The following is an 18,848-nucleotide window of genomic DNA, read 5'->3' on the forward strand; positions in this document are numbered from 1 at the left end:
GGGCAAGTCGGACTGCTGTGCATGTGAGTTTCTAGCCCTGTAATGGTAGTCAGCGGCTAATAAACTCTTTAGTTTACACAAACTATTGCATACACATTGATAAGAGAAGCACAATTACTTTTTTTAAACTCTTACAGCATGCAGTCCTCAGCTTACATAGCAAAAAACTACTGACAGACTCCCTTTAAAAAACATTGAGGGATTCTATTAGCGGACCCTAATCTAAGAGATCTCTACCCCAAATATAACATACAGAAGGGGAAAGACTATCGGTAACCGCATAGTACACAGCCTATATCAAGTACAGCCAAAATCAGGAACATGTCTGGATAGAGATGTGGCTTTTTCAAATGTGGGAATTGCTGTACATGTGAATGGATGGAGGCATCCAAAGTGGTCAAAAATTGATCAACTGGGAAAATGTTCTATATCAGAAGGTTTGGCAACTGCAAGACATCTGGGGTGGTCTATAAGGCCACATGCACGTGTCCTATGGACTATATTGCTAAAACTACCAGAGAACTTAGGAAACAGGAGGGCGAGCATTTGGGGGACATACGTCATAAACAGGATGCCCCCATTACTCAACATATCAATAACGTCCATTAAGGATGGATCAAGGACATTTCATTTTGCATGTTAGAGCATACCGAGTTGAAAATGAGGGGACGATTTAGATACTGTAAGTGTATTCAGAGGAAATAAAGTAAATGGACCCTTAGGATGAAAACACTAACCCCTAAGGGTCTGAATGAACAGCTATGTTTTCTATGTTTTGCTTAGATCATTCCTTCCAGATATCTGTTAACAAGAACCGTATACAGTATATATAGGAAAGTATTCAGACCCCATTACATTTTTCACTCTTTGTTTCATTGCAGCCATTTGGTAAATTTAAAAAAGTTCATTTTTTTTAATTTTTTTCTCATTAATGTACACTTTGCACCCCATCTTGACAGGACAAAAAAACAGAAATGTTTAAAAAATTTGCAAAACTTTCTTCAAGGAAAACTGAAATATCACATAGTCATAAGTATTCAGACCCTTTGCTCAGTATTGAGTAGAAGCACCATTTTGAGCTACTACAGCCATGAGTCTTCTTAGGAATGATGCAACAAGTTTTTCACACCTGGATTTGGGGATCCTCTGCCATTCTTCCTTGCAGTCGGTTAGTGAAGAATGGTCACAGAGTTGTTATGAAGCCACTCCTTTGTTATTTTAGCTGTGTGCTTAGGGTCATTGTCTTGTTGGAAGATGAACCTTCGGCCAAGTCTGAGGTCCAGAGCACTCTGGAAGAGGTTTTCTTTCTCCACACATACTGCTTAGAATTATCACCAAAACGTTCTATCTTTGTCTCATCAGACCAGAGGATCTTACTTCTCATAGTCTGGGAGTCCTTTATGTGTTTTATTTTTGCAAACTCTATGCGGGCTTTTATATGTCTTGCACTGAGGAGAGGCTTCCGTCGGGCCACTCTGCCATAAAGGCCCGACTGGTGGAGGACTGCAGTGATAGTTGACTTTTTGAAACTTTCTCCTATCTTCGTACTGCATCTCTGGAGCTCAGCCACAGTGATCTTGGGGTTTTTCTTTACCTCCCTCATGAAGGCTCTTCTCCCATGATTGCTCAGTTTGGCTGGACAGCCAGGTCTAGGAAGAGTTCTGGTGGTCCCAAACTTCTTCCATTTAAGGATTATGGAGGCCACTGTGCTCTTAGGCTATGTGTCCACGGTAGAATGTACCTGCGGATTTTTCTGCCTGAAAATCTGCGACTTTCGCGGCAAATCCGCACCCGCGGATTTGCCGTGGATTTACCGCGGATTTGTCGCGGATTTTGATGCGGATTTTTTTTTTTTTTTTCCCCATTCTATACCCAAAATCCGCACCAAATCTGCAACAAACAATTGACATGCTGCAGATTTTTCCGGATCAAAATCCGCGGCAAATCCGCAGCGGAAAAATCCGCAGCATGGACACAGCATTTCCAAAATGCCATTGAAATGGCTTGGAAGTGCCGCTGCTGCAGATTTTCGGGAAATCCGCAGCAAATCCGCGGCAAAATCCGCGGTAAATCCGCAGCGTGGGCACATAGCCTTAGGGACCTTGAGTATTGCAGAAATTCTTTTGTAACCTTAACCAGATCTGTGCCTTACCACAATTCTGTCTCTGAGCATCTTGGGCAGTTCATTTGACCTCATGATTCTCATTTGGTCTAACTTGCACTGTGAGGTATTATATAGACAAGTGTGTGCCTTTCCAAATCAAGTCCTATCAGTTTAATTAAACACAGCTGCACTCCAATGAAGGAGTAGAACCATCTCAAGGAGGATCACAAGGAAATGGATACTTATGACCACGTGATATTTCAGTTTTTCTTGTTTAATAAACTTACAAAAATTCTGTATTTCATTTTTTTTCTGTCAAGATGGGGTGCAGAGTGTACATTAATTAGAAAAAAATGAACTTATTTGAATTTACCAAATGGCTGCAATGAAACAAAGAATAAAAGATTCGAAGGGGTCTGAATACATATATATATCTATATATACAGTGCGTCCACCCATATCCTGTCCACCATCATTAACTTGAGAACGGCGGCAGCTATAGGCATAGAAGTGGTGTCTAGGTATAGTAAAGTAGCCATGCGCTATGCAATGAAACCACCAATAGCGCCACTTGGTGGAAAACAACGGAGTTAGTATTTTATCTCGCAAATGGAAACAAGATAGAGAAAAAAATTGAATTAAAAAATTGTAGGGCATCATCAATTCAATACGAATCGACACCTTGCATACAGAAATGTTATGATTAGAACGTGTAAAACTGACAAGGCTGCAGTCCTTACCCCATTGGACTTCTTTCTGTGAGGTCACATCAAACAGCAGAACAGAGACAGCAAAACATTGGAGACTGGGGCATAGGTTCACCTTCTAGCAGGTCAACCACCCTAAACATATTGCCAGGACTACAATGGAATGGTTTACATCAAAGCATATTCATGTGTTTGAATGGCCCAGTCAAACTTTGTACATACATCCCATTGAGAATCTGTGACATGACTGGAAAATTGCTGTTCACAGACGCTTTCTGTCCAATGTCATGGAGCTAGAGGTATTTTGCAATGAAGAGTGGACAAGAATTGCAGCCTCTAGATGTGCAAAGCCCCAGAAGACTTGGAGCAGTAATTACAGCATAAGGTAGTCCAAAAATGTATTGACTCATGGAGGCTAAATAAAAACGTATATCCCAATTTTCAGATTTATGTTTTTAAAATATTTAGAAAACCAGGTATCATTTCCTTTACACTAATAATAATAATAATAATAATAATAATAGAAATATTTATTCATTTATATAGCACTATTAATTCCACATTGCTTTACGTACTTTGGCAACACTGTCCCCATCCGGGCTCACAATCTAGAGTCCCTATCAGTATGTCTTTGGATTGTGGGAGGAAACCGGAGAACCCAGAGAAAACGCACGCAAACACGGGAAGAACATATAAACTCCTTGCAGATGTTGTCCTTGGTGGGATTTGAACCCAGGACCCCAGCGCTGCAAGACTGCAGTGCTCACCACTGAGCCACCATTCACTAATACTTACTACTAAGTGTTGGTATGTCATATACAATCCCAATAAAATACATTTAAGGTTGATGGTGTAAGGCCGGGGCCACACGGGGCACTAGTATGATCCTTGCATGACACTCGGCTCGCGCTAGCAGCACAGCAGGAGCCAAGTGTCCCTGCACCTGAGGTCCGACTGTTCGAGCTGACCTCAGATGCGGGGGGTGGGCAGGCCGGCACTGAGGAGGGGCGGGCCAGCGCTGCGGAGGGGCGGGCCGGCACTGAGGAGGGGAGGGAGGGATTTCTCTCCCGCTCTCCTTCGTAGCCGGCTATTGCCATTCTCGCTCTGCACGTGTGGTACACCGGTGTACCGTGAGTGCAGTGTGATTATTCTCTCCCCCATTCACTTGAATGAGTGCGAGAGAAAAGAATCTCGAATTATAATCACAGCATGTTGCGATTGTTTTCTCGGTCCGATTAGGGCTGAGAAAATAATCGCTCATGTGTGCTGACACATAGGCTAAAATTGGTCCGAGTGGAATGCGATGTTTTATCGCGCTCCACTCGCACCGATTTTCTCGTCGTGTGGCTTAGGCCTAACATGAAAAAATACGTAAACGTTCACAGGGTATGAATACTTTTTCAAGTAACTGTATAGTGGCGCCCCTGACCTGGTCAGGCACTACTGAGTACTGCACCCATGCTGAGACAGAACTTCCAGGTAATTCTAAAGGCTGAAATAGGGTATGTATGCACAGACACATAGCAACCAGGTCTCCCACACCTTGAGAGGGGACCCTTGGGCAGACCCAAGAGGGGACGTGCCTCCACATCTCAGCTAGGGGTGTAGGGGAGGGGCTGAAAGCTAAGGTGGCAGTGGCTTGTGGCTGTCAGGAAAGTAGGAGAAGAGTCAGTCTGAAGCGGGGAGCGCATGAAGGAGAGGTAGCAAGCAGGCGCGCTGACATGCTAGTCAGACCCTGCACGTGTAGTAGCCGTTAGTGGGGGAGAATGGTTACCAGCAAGTCGGTCAGAAAGATGCTGAGGAAGTCAGATGGTCGAGAACGGAGACTCTGGTGGCTAGGCACGCTAGGGGAACAGGCCCGAAGAGTAGACGTCCATTTAATTGGTCTGCTAAACCTGCCGGTGAGGTGCACCACAAGTCACACGCCAACCAACTAGAGTCCGAGCCTCAGCAGCAATGAGGGGGCCCATAAGGAGGATCGAGCCTGGAGCCATCTACCTTGGTCCACGCTGCTGGCAAACGGGCCAAAAAGGGGAGAAAAGACAGTGGCAACTTCCCTGGATGAATCCCACGGTACTTCAAGTCAGGGGTTATCCAAAACAAGAAGTGCTAAGAAGGCGAGTTAACGGTTACCCTTAGACCAGCCTGAAGGAGTTCCTGGTTCCATCTGGTTATCTTAGCATCACCCGGGTTACCTCACAAAAACACCTGAAAGTGAGTAAACAAGTTGAAAGACATCTTGGACCGTGCCTGAGTTATTCTGGGACCTGTCGTTCCACACACACAACCGAGCCCCTGGGACCAGCCTCACTCACGGGAGGCCACACCACCAGACTGCAGATTCCATCAGCCCCAGACGCTCATTAAATCTGCAGTGGCGGTCACCCATAACCCTGACCTCAAAACCGTGAGTGGCGTCACGATAATAAAAACTAACTTACCTGTTGCCAAATATACCAAAGAAGACCCTGTGGCGTCCCTGAAGGCGGAATGATGTCCCTGGGGAGACTGCAGCTGGGGGCTTCACATTTGTTTACAGCCATCAGAAGTTACACAAAAAGTTATGTAAGATCACTAAAGACAACAGAATCACAAAATATTTCATTTCAACTACGTGTTTGCGATTTCATAAAGCACAAATTGTAAATTGGATTCCCATTTTGGAAAACTCATATCTCTTTATATTATCTTAATCTTCTTTGTAATGCCGCCAACCCTGCTTTCAGGCGATTTACATTAAAGCCTATTTATTATCAGCAGATTATATGATTGAAGGCTGGAAAGAGCCAAAGCCACAGTAGATACTTAAGTCGAGCACATATTTTCCTTGCCGTTGTATTGAGTGTGAAGAGCTGGAGTTTGCGCAAATTACCATTCAGTTACTTGCAACAAACAAGATGAATGTACATACTATGTGATACTCGGAAATTCAATTCTGATGACCACTTCAGTATGTAAATTGCAATTCTTCTCATCCATTTCGTTTTTTTTCCATTAGCTAAAACCGTGGATGTTCTAATAAAAGCTGGCGAGTACATGAGCAATATCGTGGATCAGGCATCTCTACACTTTTTCGTCACAGCTCGCATTAACGAAACAAAGAAGATAATGGCAAAACAGAAGATTGTAGTGTTGCAGGTGCCGGAACTACGCATTCAGGTAAGAGCCATACCGGTAAGAAAATCTGCCGAAATCTTCCTATTCGGGCCCCTAATTATGTATTGACAGTCATCTCAAGCATCATTTCTATTTTGTGAATGGAGAATGCATGGTTATTAATACTAGCTCTTTGAGTATATTCACAATATATGACGGTGTACCAGTTATGAAACTCAGTAAGACCCTTCATCTTCAGTTGGATGACTTTGCATAGGTCGTAGTTTATTCACAAAGTATATATGTAATGAGTCACAATGGAAAAAAAAAGGATATTTTATAGAATTATTTATGTGGCAACATAGGATCTATTGCAAATGAATATCATTTCATATTGAATGACGAACAGGGTGAATTTGAGCACTCTACGAGCATTTAGATCAGTTGCTGCGTCAGTATGTCGTCAAGTCATTTAATCTGATAAAATATGGGGGTATTGAGCTTGACTTGTGGTCAAAAAAAGAATGACATAAAGGGTTAAAAAAAAAATATATGCACACATTTGGTATCGCCGCGTTCAGAAATGCCCAATCTATCAAAATATAAAATCAATTATTCTGATCAGCAAACGGCACAGTGACAAAAAAATTCCAAACGCCAAAATCACGTTTTTTGGTTGCTGCAAATTTTGCGCAAAATACAATAACAGGCGATAAAAATGTAGCATTTGTGCCAAAATGGTACCGTTAAAAACGTCAGCTCAAAGACGCAAAAAAAGCCATCACTGAGCCATAGATCCCAAAACATGAGAATGCTACGTGTCGCAGAATATGGCGCAAAAAGTGCGCCACTTTTTTTGGACAAACTTCTGAATTTTTTTTTAACCCCTTAGATAAACGTAAACCTATACATGTTTGGTGTCTATGAACTTGTACCAACCTGAGGTATTACACTGACACTTCAGTTTTACCATATAGTGAACACGGTGAATGATTTATCCCCAAAACAATCATAAAATTACACTTTTTTTGCAATTTCTCTGAACTGGGAATTTTGTTGCCTTATTTCAGTACACTATATGCTAAAACATATGGATTCATTTAAAAGTACAACTGGTACCACAAAAAACAAGACCTTATATGGCAAGATTGATGGGAAAATAGGAAAGTTACAGCTCTCAGAAGAAGGGGAGCAAAAAACAAAAAGGGAAAAAGGAAAATCGCCTGGGGTGAAGGGGTTAATGTGATTTACACAACCTGAAGTTACTGAATAGCTAATTCTTAAAACACCACTCGAGCGTTTTTTTTATTATTTTACCAATGGACTGATCTAATCCCCTGATCCTAATCTTATGCTCACTTGCTACCGTCTTCACCTTTTTTCTGCGCCGCTCAGGTTGGTCTTCTGCAGTTTGTGACCTGTCTGCTGCTCCAGTGTTTCATTGAGTGAGCCGGAGGTCTTAACTCAATGCAACTCTATGAGAGCCTTGTTCTGGCTCTCATAGACTTGCACTGAGAGCTTGTAATAAAAATTCTGACTCTCAGTCGGTCAGAAGTTGCGGTCACAAGATGGCACCGTGGGACCTGAGCAGCGTCGGTTTACAAGTTGAATACACCAGAGGTTGAGTATATTACTTGGGCAGGGACCTTAGATTAAAAGCGTCACTCCATTGCTGAAAAAAAAAAAATACTGGAGCGGTGCTTCAAAGGTGTTTTCACCTACTTTTAAAGTTTTTCTCATTTTTCTCAGGAAGGAGTGATTAAAAACAATCCTGTGCTCATCCACCGGACTGGGGCAATTCCTCCGCAGGATAGGATTTTATTACAACCACCCTGGGATCAGTGAAGAATAACTTTTAAAGAAGGGAAAATCCTATTATAAGATCTTGCACTACTAGTACATACATGAAAATATCTGGATTACTATTACAGATGCTAATCTCAGTAAAGAGAAACATGGTGAGACACCAGTGCATCTATGCAAACAGAAGACGTACAATTTGTGCCTCAGAAGACATTTTCTTTTCATTTTCCTAACATGACTATGGGGGCAAATATTTTACCTGAGCTTCCAATATCGATATTTAGGGATAGAATTCATGGAAACAACATAGATAGCTATAGACATGCTCTGACTCATTGACTTTTATAGGGGAGTGTTCTAGGTATATGATCTGTGACTCATTACGTATCAATGAAAGGAAAATTAGCTATGACTCTCGTCTTTTGTGAATTACGTGATCTTTTGTTATCTACTATATACAGAGGCATCATTTTTCTCCGTGTAATAATGAGATGACTGTTGATGATTAATCTGTACAGAACAGGACTGGTAGATTCTTAGCAGATAAGACAGATATTTTATCAAATATACAGAAAGTAGCCCAGTAAGTGATACATCTCTGGAATCAGGGAATCTGCTTTTACATCATGCTTGTCACAGGTGACAGACAGTCCTGTGGTGTCCGGCAATAGAAGGTCATGGTAATTGGCTGCGCAAAATGCTCCCTGACTTTCTATTATTCCTGCTGTCCGTATTCAGCTTACTTAATATCTCCTCTGGTGGTTTTTCATCCTTCTCCCTTTAGGACCCAGGGGAGCTCCTCTTCCCTTCAGCTGCTAATAATCTGTATTTCCACTTAGGTTTAAATACTCTCATTTTCCCTGGACTTGTGCTGGTGATATTCAGTTCCTTTACAAACAAGCTCTGGATGCAAGCAGGTGGCTTGCACTCATCAGTAGGATCATTGCTGCTCTTTACTGAACTTCTTACTGAGTTGTCTAAAGTTAAATTGTTTGTTGTTTTCCCTTGTTTGTTATCCCTGTATGTCCTTTAGGGTCTAGTGGGGTTGACAAAGAGCTCATCCCACCAGCCCCCTACCTAGGGCCCAGATTAGGGTCAGCCTAGGGTCAGGTATACGGCTCGGCGCATAGGTGTGGAACCTATCTAGGGCATTGAGGGAACCCAGAACCCAGCGGTAGACTTAAGCCTGCTTTACACCTTGCAATTAAGCATACGATATCATATGCGATCGTACCCGCCCCCATCGTATGTGTGGCATGTTCAATTTGTTGAACGTGTTGCACAAACGAATAACCCCCCCATCACACGTACTTACCTCCCATACGACCTCGATGTGGGCGGCGAACGTCCACTTCCTGGTGTGGGAGGGACGTTCGGCGTCACATCGACGTCACGTGGCAGCCGGCCAATAGAAGCGGAGGGGCGGAGATGAGAGGGACGTAAACATCCCGCCCACCTCCTTCCTTCCACATTGCCAGCGGGAGCCGCAGGACGCAGGTAAGATCTGTTCATCGTTCCCGGAGTGTCACACACTGCAATGTGTGCTGCCCCGGATACGATGAACAATCTGACGTTCAATTTTTAGGAAATGAACGACGTGCGTGCGATGAACGTTTTACCGTTCAATCACAATCACACGTAGCTGATACATGCTACAATGTAACTTACGATGCCGGATGTGCGTCACTTACGACGTGACCCCGCCGACACATTGTAAGATATATTGTAGCGTGTAAAGCGCCCTTTAGTCAGGCGGTCACCATCTCCCCCTTCCCTAGATACAGGGTTTTGGTTCCCTTCTTGTCACTGGCAGGCACCGACAGAAAAGTGTTGGCGTTCATGAACAGTATATGGGTCCTTGGTCCAATAATTCATCATAATGCGCAATTCCACCTGCTATTGAGATGAAAATGGGCCCCTTTAACTCATGGGCCCCTCTGCAGCTGCACAGGTTGATCCAATGATATGTCTTCTCCTGGTTCTTGCTTGATTAGCTTAATACAAACAGCACAAAGTTTGCAAAGTTTTGAAAATAAACCTAATATGCAGTGTAGGTTTAATAATTTGCATTGCAAATGTACAGATGCATCTCAATAAATTACAATAACATCAAAAAGTTAATTTATTTCAGTAATTCAATACAAAAAGGGAAACATTTATTATACAGAGTCATTACACACAGAGTGATCTATTTCAAGTGTTTATTTCTGTTAATGTTGATGATTATGGCTTACAGCCCATAAAAACCCGAAAGTCATTATCTCAGAAAATTAGAATATTATATAAGACCAACTGCAAAAAAATTATTTTAAACTCAGAAATGTTGGCGCCTACTGAAAAGTATGTACAGTAAATGCACTCAATACTTGGTCGGGGCTCCTTTTGCATGAATTACTGCATCAATGCGGCATGACATGGAGGCGATCAGCCTGTGGCACTGCTGAGGTGTTATGGAAGCCCAGGTTGCTTTGATAGCAGCCTTCAGCTCATCTGCATTGTTGGGTCTGGTGTCTATCATCTTCCTCTTGACAATTCCCCATAGATTCTCTATGGGATTTAGGTCTGGCGACTTTGCTGGCCAATCAAGCACAGTGATACTGTGGTTATTAAACCAGGTATTGGTGCTTTTGGCAGTGTGGACAGGTGCCAAATCCTGCTGGACAATGACATTTCCATCTCCAAAAAGCTTGTTGGCAGAGGGAATCATGAAGTGCTCTAAAATTTCTTGGTAGACGGCTGCGTTGACTTTGGTCTTGATAAAACACAGTGGACCTACAGCAGCAGATGACATGGCTCCCCAAACCATCACTGATTGTGGAAACTTCACACTAGATCTCAAGCAGCTTGGATTGTGGCCTCTCTACTCTTTCTCCAGACTCTGGTACCCTGATTTCCAAATTAAATGCAAAATTTACTTTCATCTGAAAACAACACCTTGGACCACTGAGCAACAGTCCAGTTCTTTTTTTCCTTGACCCAGGTAGGACGCTTCTGGTGTTGTCTATTGGTCATGAGTGGCTTGACACAAGGAATGTGACAGTTGTAGCCCATGTCCTGGATACATCTGTGTGTGGTGGCTCTTGAAGCACTGACTGCAGCAGCAGTCCACTCCTTGTGAATCTCCCCAAATTTTTGAATGGCCTTTTTTAACAATCCTAACAAGGCTGTGGTTATCCTGGTTGCTTGTGCACCTTTTTCTACCACACTTTTTCCTTCCTCAACTTTTCATTAATATGCTTGGATACAGCACTCTGTGAACAGCCAGCTTCTTTAGCAATGACCTTTTGTGGCTTACCCTCCTTGTAGAGTGTGTCAATGACGGCCTTCTCGACATCTGTCAAATCAGCAGTCTTCCTCATGATTATATAGCCTTCTGAACCAGACTAAGGGACCATTTTAAACGCTTAGTAAGCCTTTGAAGGTGTTTTGTGGTATTTTTTCTAATTTTCTGAGATAATGACTTTTGGGTTTTCATTGGCTGTAAGACATAATCATCAACATTGACAGAAATAAACACTTGCAATCAATTGCTTCCTATAACCCTCAACAAGCTTCTTACACCACCAATTTTGGACCACTCTCTGCTACAGATCTCATTTTTGAAGGGTGACTTCTCCCAGCAGCAATTTTAAGATCTATCCACAAGTGTTCAATCAGATTAAGATCTGGACTCATTGCTGGACACTTCAGAACTCTCCAGTGCTTTGTTTCCAACCATTTCTGCATGCTTCTTGAAGTATGTTTAGGGTCATTGTCCAGCTGGAAGACCCATGACATGGACGCAACCCCAGCTTTCTGACACTGGGAACTTCATTGCAACAAAAGGTCCTTTGGAAATCTTGAGATTTCATGATGCCTTGCACACAATCAAAGTACCCAGTGCCAGAGGCAGTAAAACAACCCCGAAACATCTTTGAACCTCTACCATATTTAACTGTAGGTACTGTGTTCTTTTGTTTTCAGACTCATTCTGTTTTCAGTAGAATGAATTGCTTTATCAAAAAGCTCTATCTTGGTCTCATCTGTCCAAAAGATGCTTTGCCAGAAAGATTTTGGTTTACTCGCGTACATTTGGGTAAACAGCAATCTAGCTTTTTATGTTTGTGTCAGCAGTGGGGTCCTCCTGGGTCTCCTGCCTTAGCATTTCATTTGATTCAAATGTCGATGGATAGTTTGTGCTGATACTGATACACTCAGAGCCTGCAGGGCAGCTTGAATTTTTTGGGAACTTAATTGGGGTTGCTGATCCACCATCTGGATTATCCTGCATTGCAACCTTTCATCAATTGTTCTCTGCCATCCACATCCATCTGAGTCTAGCTACAGTGCCGTGGGTTGTAAACTTCTTTATATTGCGTACTATGGATAGAGGAACATCAGGGATTTCTAGAGCTGGACTTGTAACCCTGAGATTACTTACAGTATACTGTATCTTTCAACAATTTTTGTTCTCAAGTCCTCAGACAGTTCTTTTCTCCTCTTTCTGTTCTCCATACTTAGAAAGGCACACACAGACACACAATGTGTAGCGCTGGCTTCCCTATTGCGCCGGTGCTCCGCAGTGTCTTAGCACCATGTTCGTGATTCCTCCTCTTTCCTCCATGGTTATCCTTGTCCTGCACAATCCTCTGCTTACCTGCATGGTCATCCACATGTAGTCACACATAGTACATAGTAGTCACATGTGATCTTCTGCACTCCCGCATGGCCATCTTCGTGTTGCTCAGACTTCCCGTTCCTCCCCCTGTGGTCACTCACGTGTTGCTTGGCCCTTGCATCCCTTTGTTGCCACCAACATGTGGCAATTCCAGGCTCGTTACCTCCGTGGATGCCCACGTGTGTGTTGGTCCTCATCTCCTGCCTAAGCTCCAGGTCCTATGGATGCTGAATGGAGTTTCCTGGTCTCCAGCCTAGGGAATGTGCGCATGCGCTTTCTGTCCCTTTATGTGGAATTGTGCACACCTTGCTAAGGTGTCCTCAGCCTATCGCTGGGAGACACCAGGTATTTAAGGCTCCCTCCCCCTGATGGGAGTGACCAGAGCAATGCATTAGATTTTCATCCTAGATTATGTGTTGCTCCTGTCTGTCTGCTCTGGTCTGCAATCCTCCAGCACCAGTCCTGCATGCAACTAAGGCCCGTTTCACACGTCAGTGAAAAACACTGACGTTCTTCACTGACGTGTAAAACACGCACCTGTCCCTCCGTGTTCCGTGATTCACGGCACACGTGAGTTGTCCATGTGCAATCCGTGATCCGTGATTGCACATGGACATTACTCACCTGCCTTCACTGCTGCTGTCCATGGTGCTGATCTCCTCGGGTCTGCAGCGTCCGCCCACCGCTCTCAGCACTTACTTCCTGATCGGCAGTTCCTGCTTTCATGAATATTCATGAGCCAGGCAGGAGCTGCCGAGAGCGGAGCAGGCACAGCGAATCGCAGGCAAGGTAAGTAGAAAATATTTAATATTTAATATGTCCGTGATTTTCTTGTATGTGTTTCACTGATCACACACGGATCACACCAAAGTGTGGTCCGTGGGTCATCAGTGATGCCAGAAAAAAACTGACTTGTCTCCGTGCAGAATCACGGCCAAGGGTGCACGCTGCACGGAGACAGGTTCGGTGAAAAATCACTGATGTGTGAGCAGACCCATTGATTAGAATGGGTCTGCGTATGTCAGTGATTCTGGTACACATAAAAAAAAGCACAAACGTACCAGAATCACTGACGTGTGAAAGGGGCCTTTATTCTGCTCTGCTGTGTCTGTCTTGCCTGTGTCCCTGGACTTGTCCTGTCCGTTTCCAGGTACCAGCCTGTATCCTGCACCTGTGTCCGTATCCACCTGCACCTGTCTTCCATTTTACACAATGACTATGATCAACAGACACAGGATTCATATACCCACAAAAAACATCATGAGAGCCACAGATTCTTCTACACCAGAGCTCTCCTTGCCACTTGCATCTCACTTCCAACTTAATAGGGTCACTTAAACACAATAAAACATGGACCATACACTGCTATAAAACCTCAGATTGTTAGCTACATCATTTTTGGGCTATTAAAACCCCACTCCAGCAGTAGGTGGGGGGGAAAGGTTATTTCAGTGCTGGAGTAGTGTTTAAAAGATAAGTCCCCTCCCCCTTGTCTTAAACTGACCTGCCACTATCTTCATCTATTTTTATGGATTGATCTGGTTGATTTCCGGCGATTTATGACCTGCCGGAAGCGCCAGTGTTTCATGGAGGTTGCCAGAGGTCAGAAATCAATGCAACTCTATGAGCGCCTCGTCCTGGCCCTCATAGAGTCACATTGTGATGTAACTTCTGGCTTTCAGCCAGTCAGAAGTTAAAGGAGCAAGATGTTGCCCCAGGACTGCAGAATGTTACTATAATAATAGGGGCAGGGGACTTACATTTAAAGTGTCACTCCAGCACTAAAAACAAAAAAAATGCTGCTTAATGCTTTAAACAATTTTGGGATAATTTGCCAAAACTGGTGCATTCACATTTCAAAGAGTTCAATCAACTCTAATTTATGTACATATTCGCAGTTAAATATTGAACTCCCCATGTATGCCCATCTAATAATCTTAGTGCTTTATTTACATAGACACTGCACAAATATTGCAGCATTTTCAGAATTTTACATTTAGTCTGTGAAATCCCCATAGGCATAATAATGCATCTTTATATGTGAGGCTGATGGACGGATCTGTCACTCACTAACTTAATAAAAGAGGACATCAACTCCTGCTAATACAGATGTAATGCATCTCAGTGCGGTAGGATGCAAACAGTGGAGCAGATGAATATTCTTATTGTAGGAATAATGATTGAAATGATGATGTCATTCTGAGATATCTAATGTACATGTAAGATACTAACGCACATTATATAGGAATTTAAGTTTATACTTATAATTAGCACTGATATAATGAAGAACAATTATATTCTCATTAGAGAACCAGCTGTTTCTGTGATTTAGTTACTGTTATATAAGAAATGTATACCTGTTAACTGAGTAATTAACAGTCAGTATTAAATTTTAATATATTTGTCTAAGACATTTATAACACTGATCCACATATTTCAAACATTGTCAGGTTCAGTTATGAAATGAGCCATTCTTAATGATTTTGACCTCGTGAATTCAAATCTGACTGAATTTTTTTGTTGGCTTTTGTTTTTATATCAAAGAGTTTTCCTTTTAATGCATAAAAGTTTCAGTAATTTGAAACATTATTATTTTTGTAAATAAAAAGATGCTGAATATCTCCAATTTTTGATATTTTTTTAAAGGAAACTTTGTAACAATTCAAATAACTGAAAAGTGTAAACAAAATTGCAAGTTATAAACAGTTACAGAAATTGCACTACAAAATTTGGTCCTCATTCAGTGACAATTCTTTTTCGCTTGTCTCTTGTGCTCCTGCATCAGATAATCTTTTACAATTGTCCAGCAGTAATCTACAAGCATTGATGGACTCCATTTCCCTTGATATCGTTTCTCCAAAGTCGCAATATCTTGGTGATATCTCTCACCATGCTCGTCGCTCACTGCTCAGAAAATTAGTGGAAAAAAAGTCTAGATGCGAATGTAAGAATTGAATCTATGAAGAGCCTCAATTCACATGGATTATGACTTCTCTTCATAGCTTCCATTAAGATGTTTTCGCATGCCACAAGATCGCCCTCTATGAAGAAGTATTGAACTAGATATTTATCTGAACAAAGAAATCGAACATCACCCGCTAGGCGATTCCACTGCTGTAACCTGGAAACTAACAGCTCAGCGTTATCCTTGGGTAGATCCAAATATCTAACAAGATCGTTCAATTAACTTTCTGTTATAAGTTGTGGTTCAGTTGATGTTTCTGACAGAAAGTCTTGGTTGAGTGCAAGATGCTTCATGACACAAAGCTCCCTCTTTTTCCTCACTTGAGTCGACTAAAAATGTTTCTGGTACTTTTTGGAACCAGCAGTTTCTCTGTATGTGGTACTGAGCGTATTGCAAATTGAATGTTTGGATACTGTAAAGTCCACTTCTTCTTCCTTGAAACTTATCCTAATGGGGGGCACCTTGCAGAAATAGAAATTGGCAGTTTGATCCCTGTCTCTCTAGATTATTAGGACTGCAAAAGACATAGATTGCCTCTTCCCATGCAACCACCGTATGTGTGAGCCCACCTCTTGTACTCATCTCCTAATTTGCAGCCAAAATACAGATTGTAGGCTTTCGTTATCATTGTAGTCAAATTTTGCCTTTGTGGCGCAAAAGTGACTTCTCCGCATATATAGCAAAATGAATCTAATTTGTTAACCCCTTCACCCCCAAGCATGTTTCCACCTTCATGACAAGGCCAATATTTTCAATTCTAACCAGTGCCAATTTATGAGATAACTCTGGAACGCTTCAATGGATTTCGGTGATTCTGAAAATGTTTTTTTCTTGACATATTGTAGTTCATGTTAGTGGTAAATTAGGGCAATTTTTTGTGTTTATTTGTGAAAATATCAGAAACTTGGCAAAAAATGTGAACATTTTACAATTTTCAAACTTTGATTCTTTATGTCCTTAAACCAGAGTTAATAAATAACATTTAACTTTACATCAGATCCATTTTTGAAATATATTATTTTTTGTTAGGAACTTTGAAGGGTTAAAAGTTTATCAGCCATTTCTAATTTTTACAACAAAATTTATAAAATCAATTTTATTTTAGGGACAACATTACATCTGAAGTGCCTTTGAGAGGCCTATGTGATAAAAAATAGCAAAAAGTGACACCATTCTAAAACCTGCACTGTACAAAATGCTCAAAACTACATCCAAGAAGTTTATTAACCATTCAAATGCTTCACAGAAAGTAAAACAAAGTAGAAGGAAAAAATGAAAATTTTACTTTTTTCCCCCACAAAAAATTTTTTAGCCCCAAATTTTACCTTTTCACAAAGGTAAGAGGAGAAAATACACCATACAATTTGTTTTGCAATTTTTCCTGAGTACGCCGACATCCAATCTGTGGTGGAAAACTACTGTTTGAGCGCATGGCAGGGCTCGGAAGGAAAAGAGCGCTATTTGACTTTTGGAGCGCAAAAGTTGCTGGAATAGAATGCGGACGCCTTGTTGCGTTTGTAGAGCCCCTGATGTGCCCATGTAGTGGAAGCTCTTCACAAGTCACCCTATTTTGGAAACGATACCCCTCAGGGAAATTATCTAAAGGTGTGGTGAGCACCTTAAACGCACAGGTGGTTCACATATTTTTATAACGTTTAGCCATGAAAATGAAAAAATGCATTTTTACTACAAAAATGTTCCATTAACCCAACATGTTTTCATTTTCATAAGGGTAACAGGAAATAATGCACCAAACAATTTGTTGTGCAACTTCTGATATGCTGATACCCTATATGTGGTGGAAAACTACTCTTTGGGGCATGACAGGGTTTGGAAGGGAAGGGGCACCATTTGAATTTTGGAATGCAAAATTGACTGTCATAGTTAAAGGATGTCATATCACATTTGGCAAGCCTCTGATGTGACTAAACAGTGGAAACTCCCTACATATGACCCCATTTTGGAAACTAGACCCCCTCAAGGAATTTATCTAGATGTGCGTTAAGCACCATGAACCCCCAAGGGCTTCACAGAATTTTATAACATTGAGTCGTAAAAATAAAAAATATTTTTTCCCACAAAAATATTGTTTTGGCTCCAATTATTTATTTTCACAAGATTAACAGGAGATGATTCACTAAACACCTTGATTTGCAATTTCTTCTGAGCATGCCAATACCCTATATGTGGTGGGGAACTACTATTTGGGTGCACAGCATGGTTTGGAAGAGAAAGACCACCATTTGACTTTTGGAACACAAAATTGGCTGAAATTATTAACAGATGCCATATCGTGCTTAGAGAGCCTCTTATGTGCTTAAACAGTGGAATCCCCCCACAATTCACCTCATTATGAAAACTAGACCCCCCCCCCAAAGAATTTATGAAGATGTGTGTTGAGCAACTTGAACAAACAGGTGCTTCACAGAATTTTATGACGTTGAGCTGTGAAAGTATAAATAATATTTTTCCCACAGAAATGTTGATTTAGCCCCAAAGTTTGTATATTCACAAGGGTGACAGGAAAATAAGCACCATAAAATTTGTTATGCAATTTATTCTGAATACACCCATACCCCATGTGTACTGGAAAACGGCTGTTTGAGCGCAAGGCAGTGCTTGGAAGGGAAGGAGCACTATTTTGGCTGGAATAGATTGTGGATGCCATGTCACATTTGAAGATCCCATGGCATGCCTAAACAGCAGAAACCTTACCGTGGAAACCCATTATAAAAACTAAACCTCTCAAAGATTTCATCCAGGAGTGCAGTGAGCAATTTTAACCCTCAGGTTATTCATGGAATTGTACAACATTGAGCTGGTAAAATAAAAAACTACCATTTCTTCATTTTTTTTCTTTGCGCACAAAGTTTAAATTTTCAAAAAGAGTAATAGGAGAAAATAGACAATACAATTTGTTACACAATTTCTCCTGAGTTTGACAAGACCACATATTTGATCAAAAACTATATTTTAGGCACAGTACAAAGCTCAGACGTGAAAGAGCGCCATATTGGAAAGCAGAATTAGTTGGAATGGTTTGGAGGTACCATGTCACATTGACACTGTTCCTGACATGCTAGAAAAGCAGACCCCTATAAGCGACCCAATTTTACAAAGTAAAGCTCTCAATCCATTCATCTAAGAGTGCAGTGATGATATTGACGCTACAGGTGTGTCACAAAATTTGAAACTATGGGCGGTGAAGAAAAAATAATTACATTTTTACCACTAAAGTGTTGTTTTAACTCTAAGTTTCCAATTTTAACAAAGGTAATAAGTAAAAAAAGGGCCACATAATGTGTTACACAACTTTTCTGAATGTGGCAATATCCCACATGTGACTGTACTGTACTGTTTGGCCACACTGCAGGGCTCGAGAGGGAAGGAGGACTATTTTACTTTTGGAGCACAGATTTTTCTACAATAGTTTGTGGACTCTATTTGCAGATTTCCTAAATGCTAGAACAGCAGAAAGCAAATCAAGTGATCACATTTTGGAAATTACACCCCTCG

At 41.6% G+C, this 18,848-nt stretch overlaps 1 protein-coding gene across 1 annotated transcript in view; it reads left to right on the forward strand.

The window, feature by feature from the left end:
• F13A1 (coagulation factor XIII A chain) overlaps positions 1-18,848 on the forward strand; it is a 252,196-nt gene that overhangs the window by 200,395 nt on the left and 32,953 nt on the right. Inside the window, exon 13 of the mRNA XM_075316465.1 lies at positions 5,810-5,970. Within this exon, the coding sequence (XP_075172580.1) occupies positions 5,810-5,970 (161 nt within the window). The remainder of the gene's footprint in view (positions 1-5,809; positions 5,971-18,848) is intronic.

Source organism: Anomaloglossus baeobatrachus, chromosome 6, assembly GCF_048569485.1.
Source record: "Anomaloglossus baeobatrachus isolate aAnoBae1 chromosome 6, aAnoBae1.hap1, whole genome shotgun sequence".
NCBI lineage: Eukaryota > Metazoa > Chordata > Amphibia > Anura > Aromobatidae > Anomaloglossus > Anomaloglossus baeobatrachus.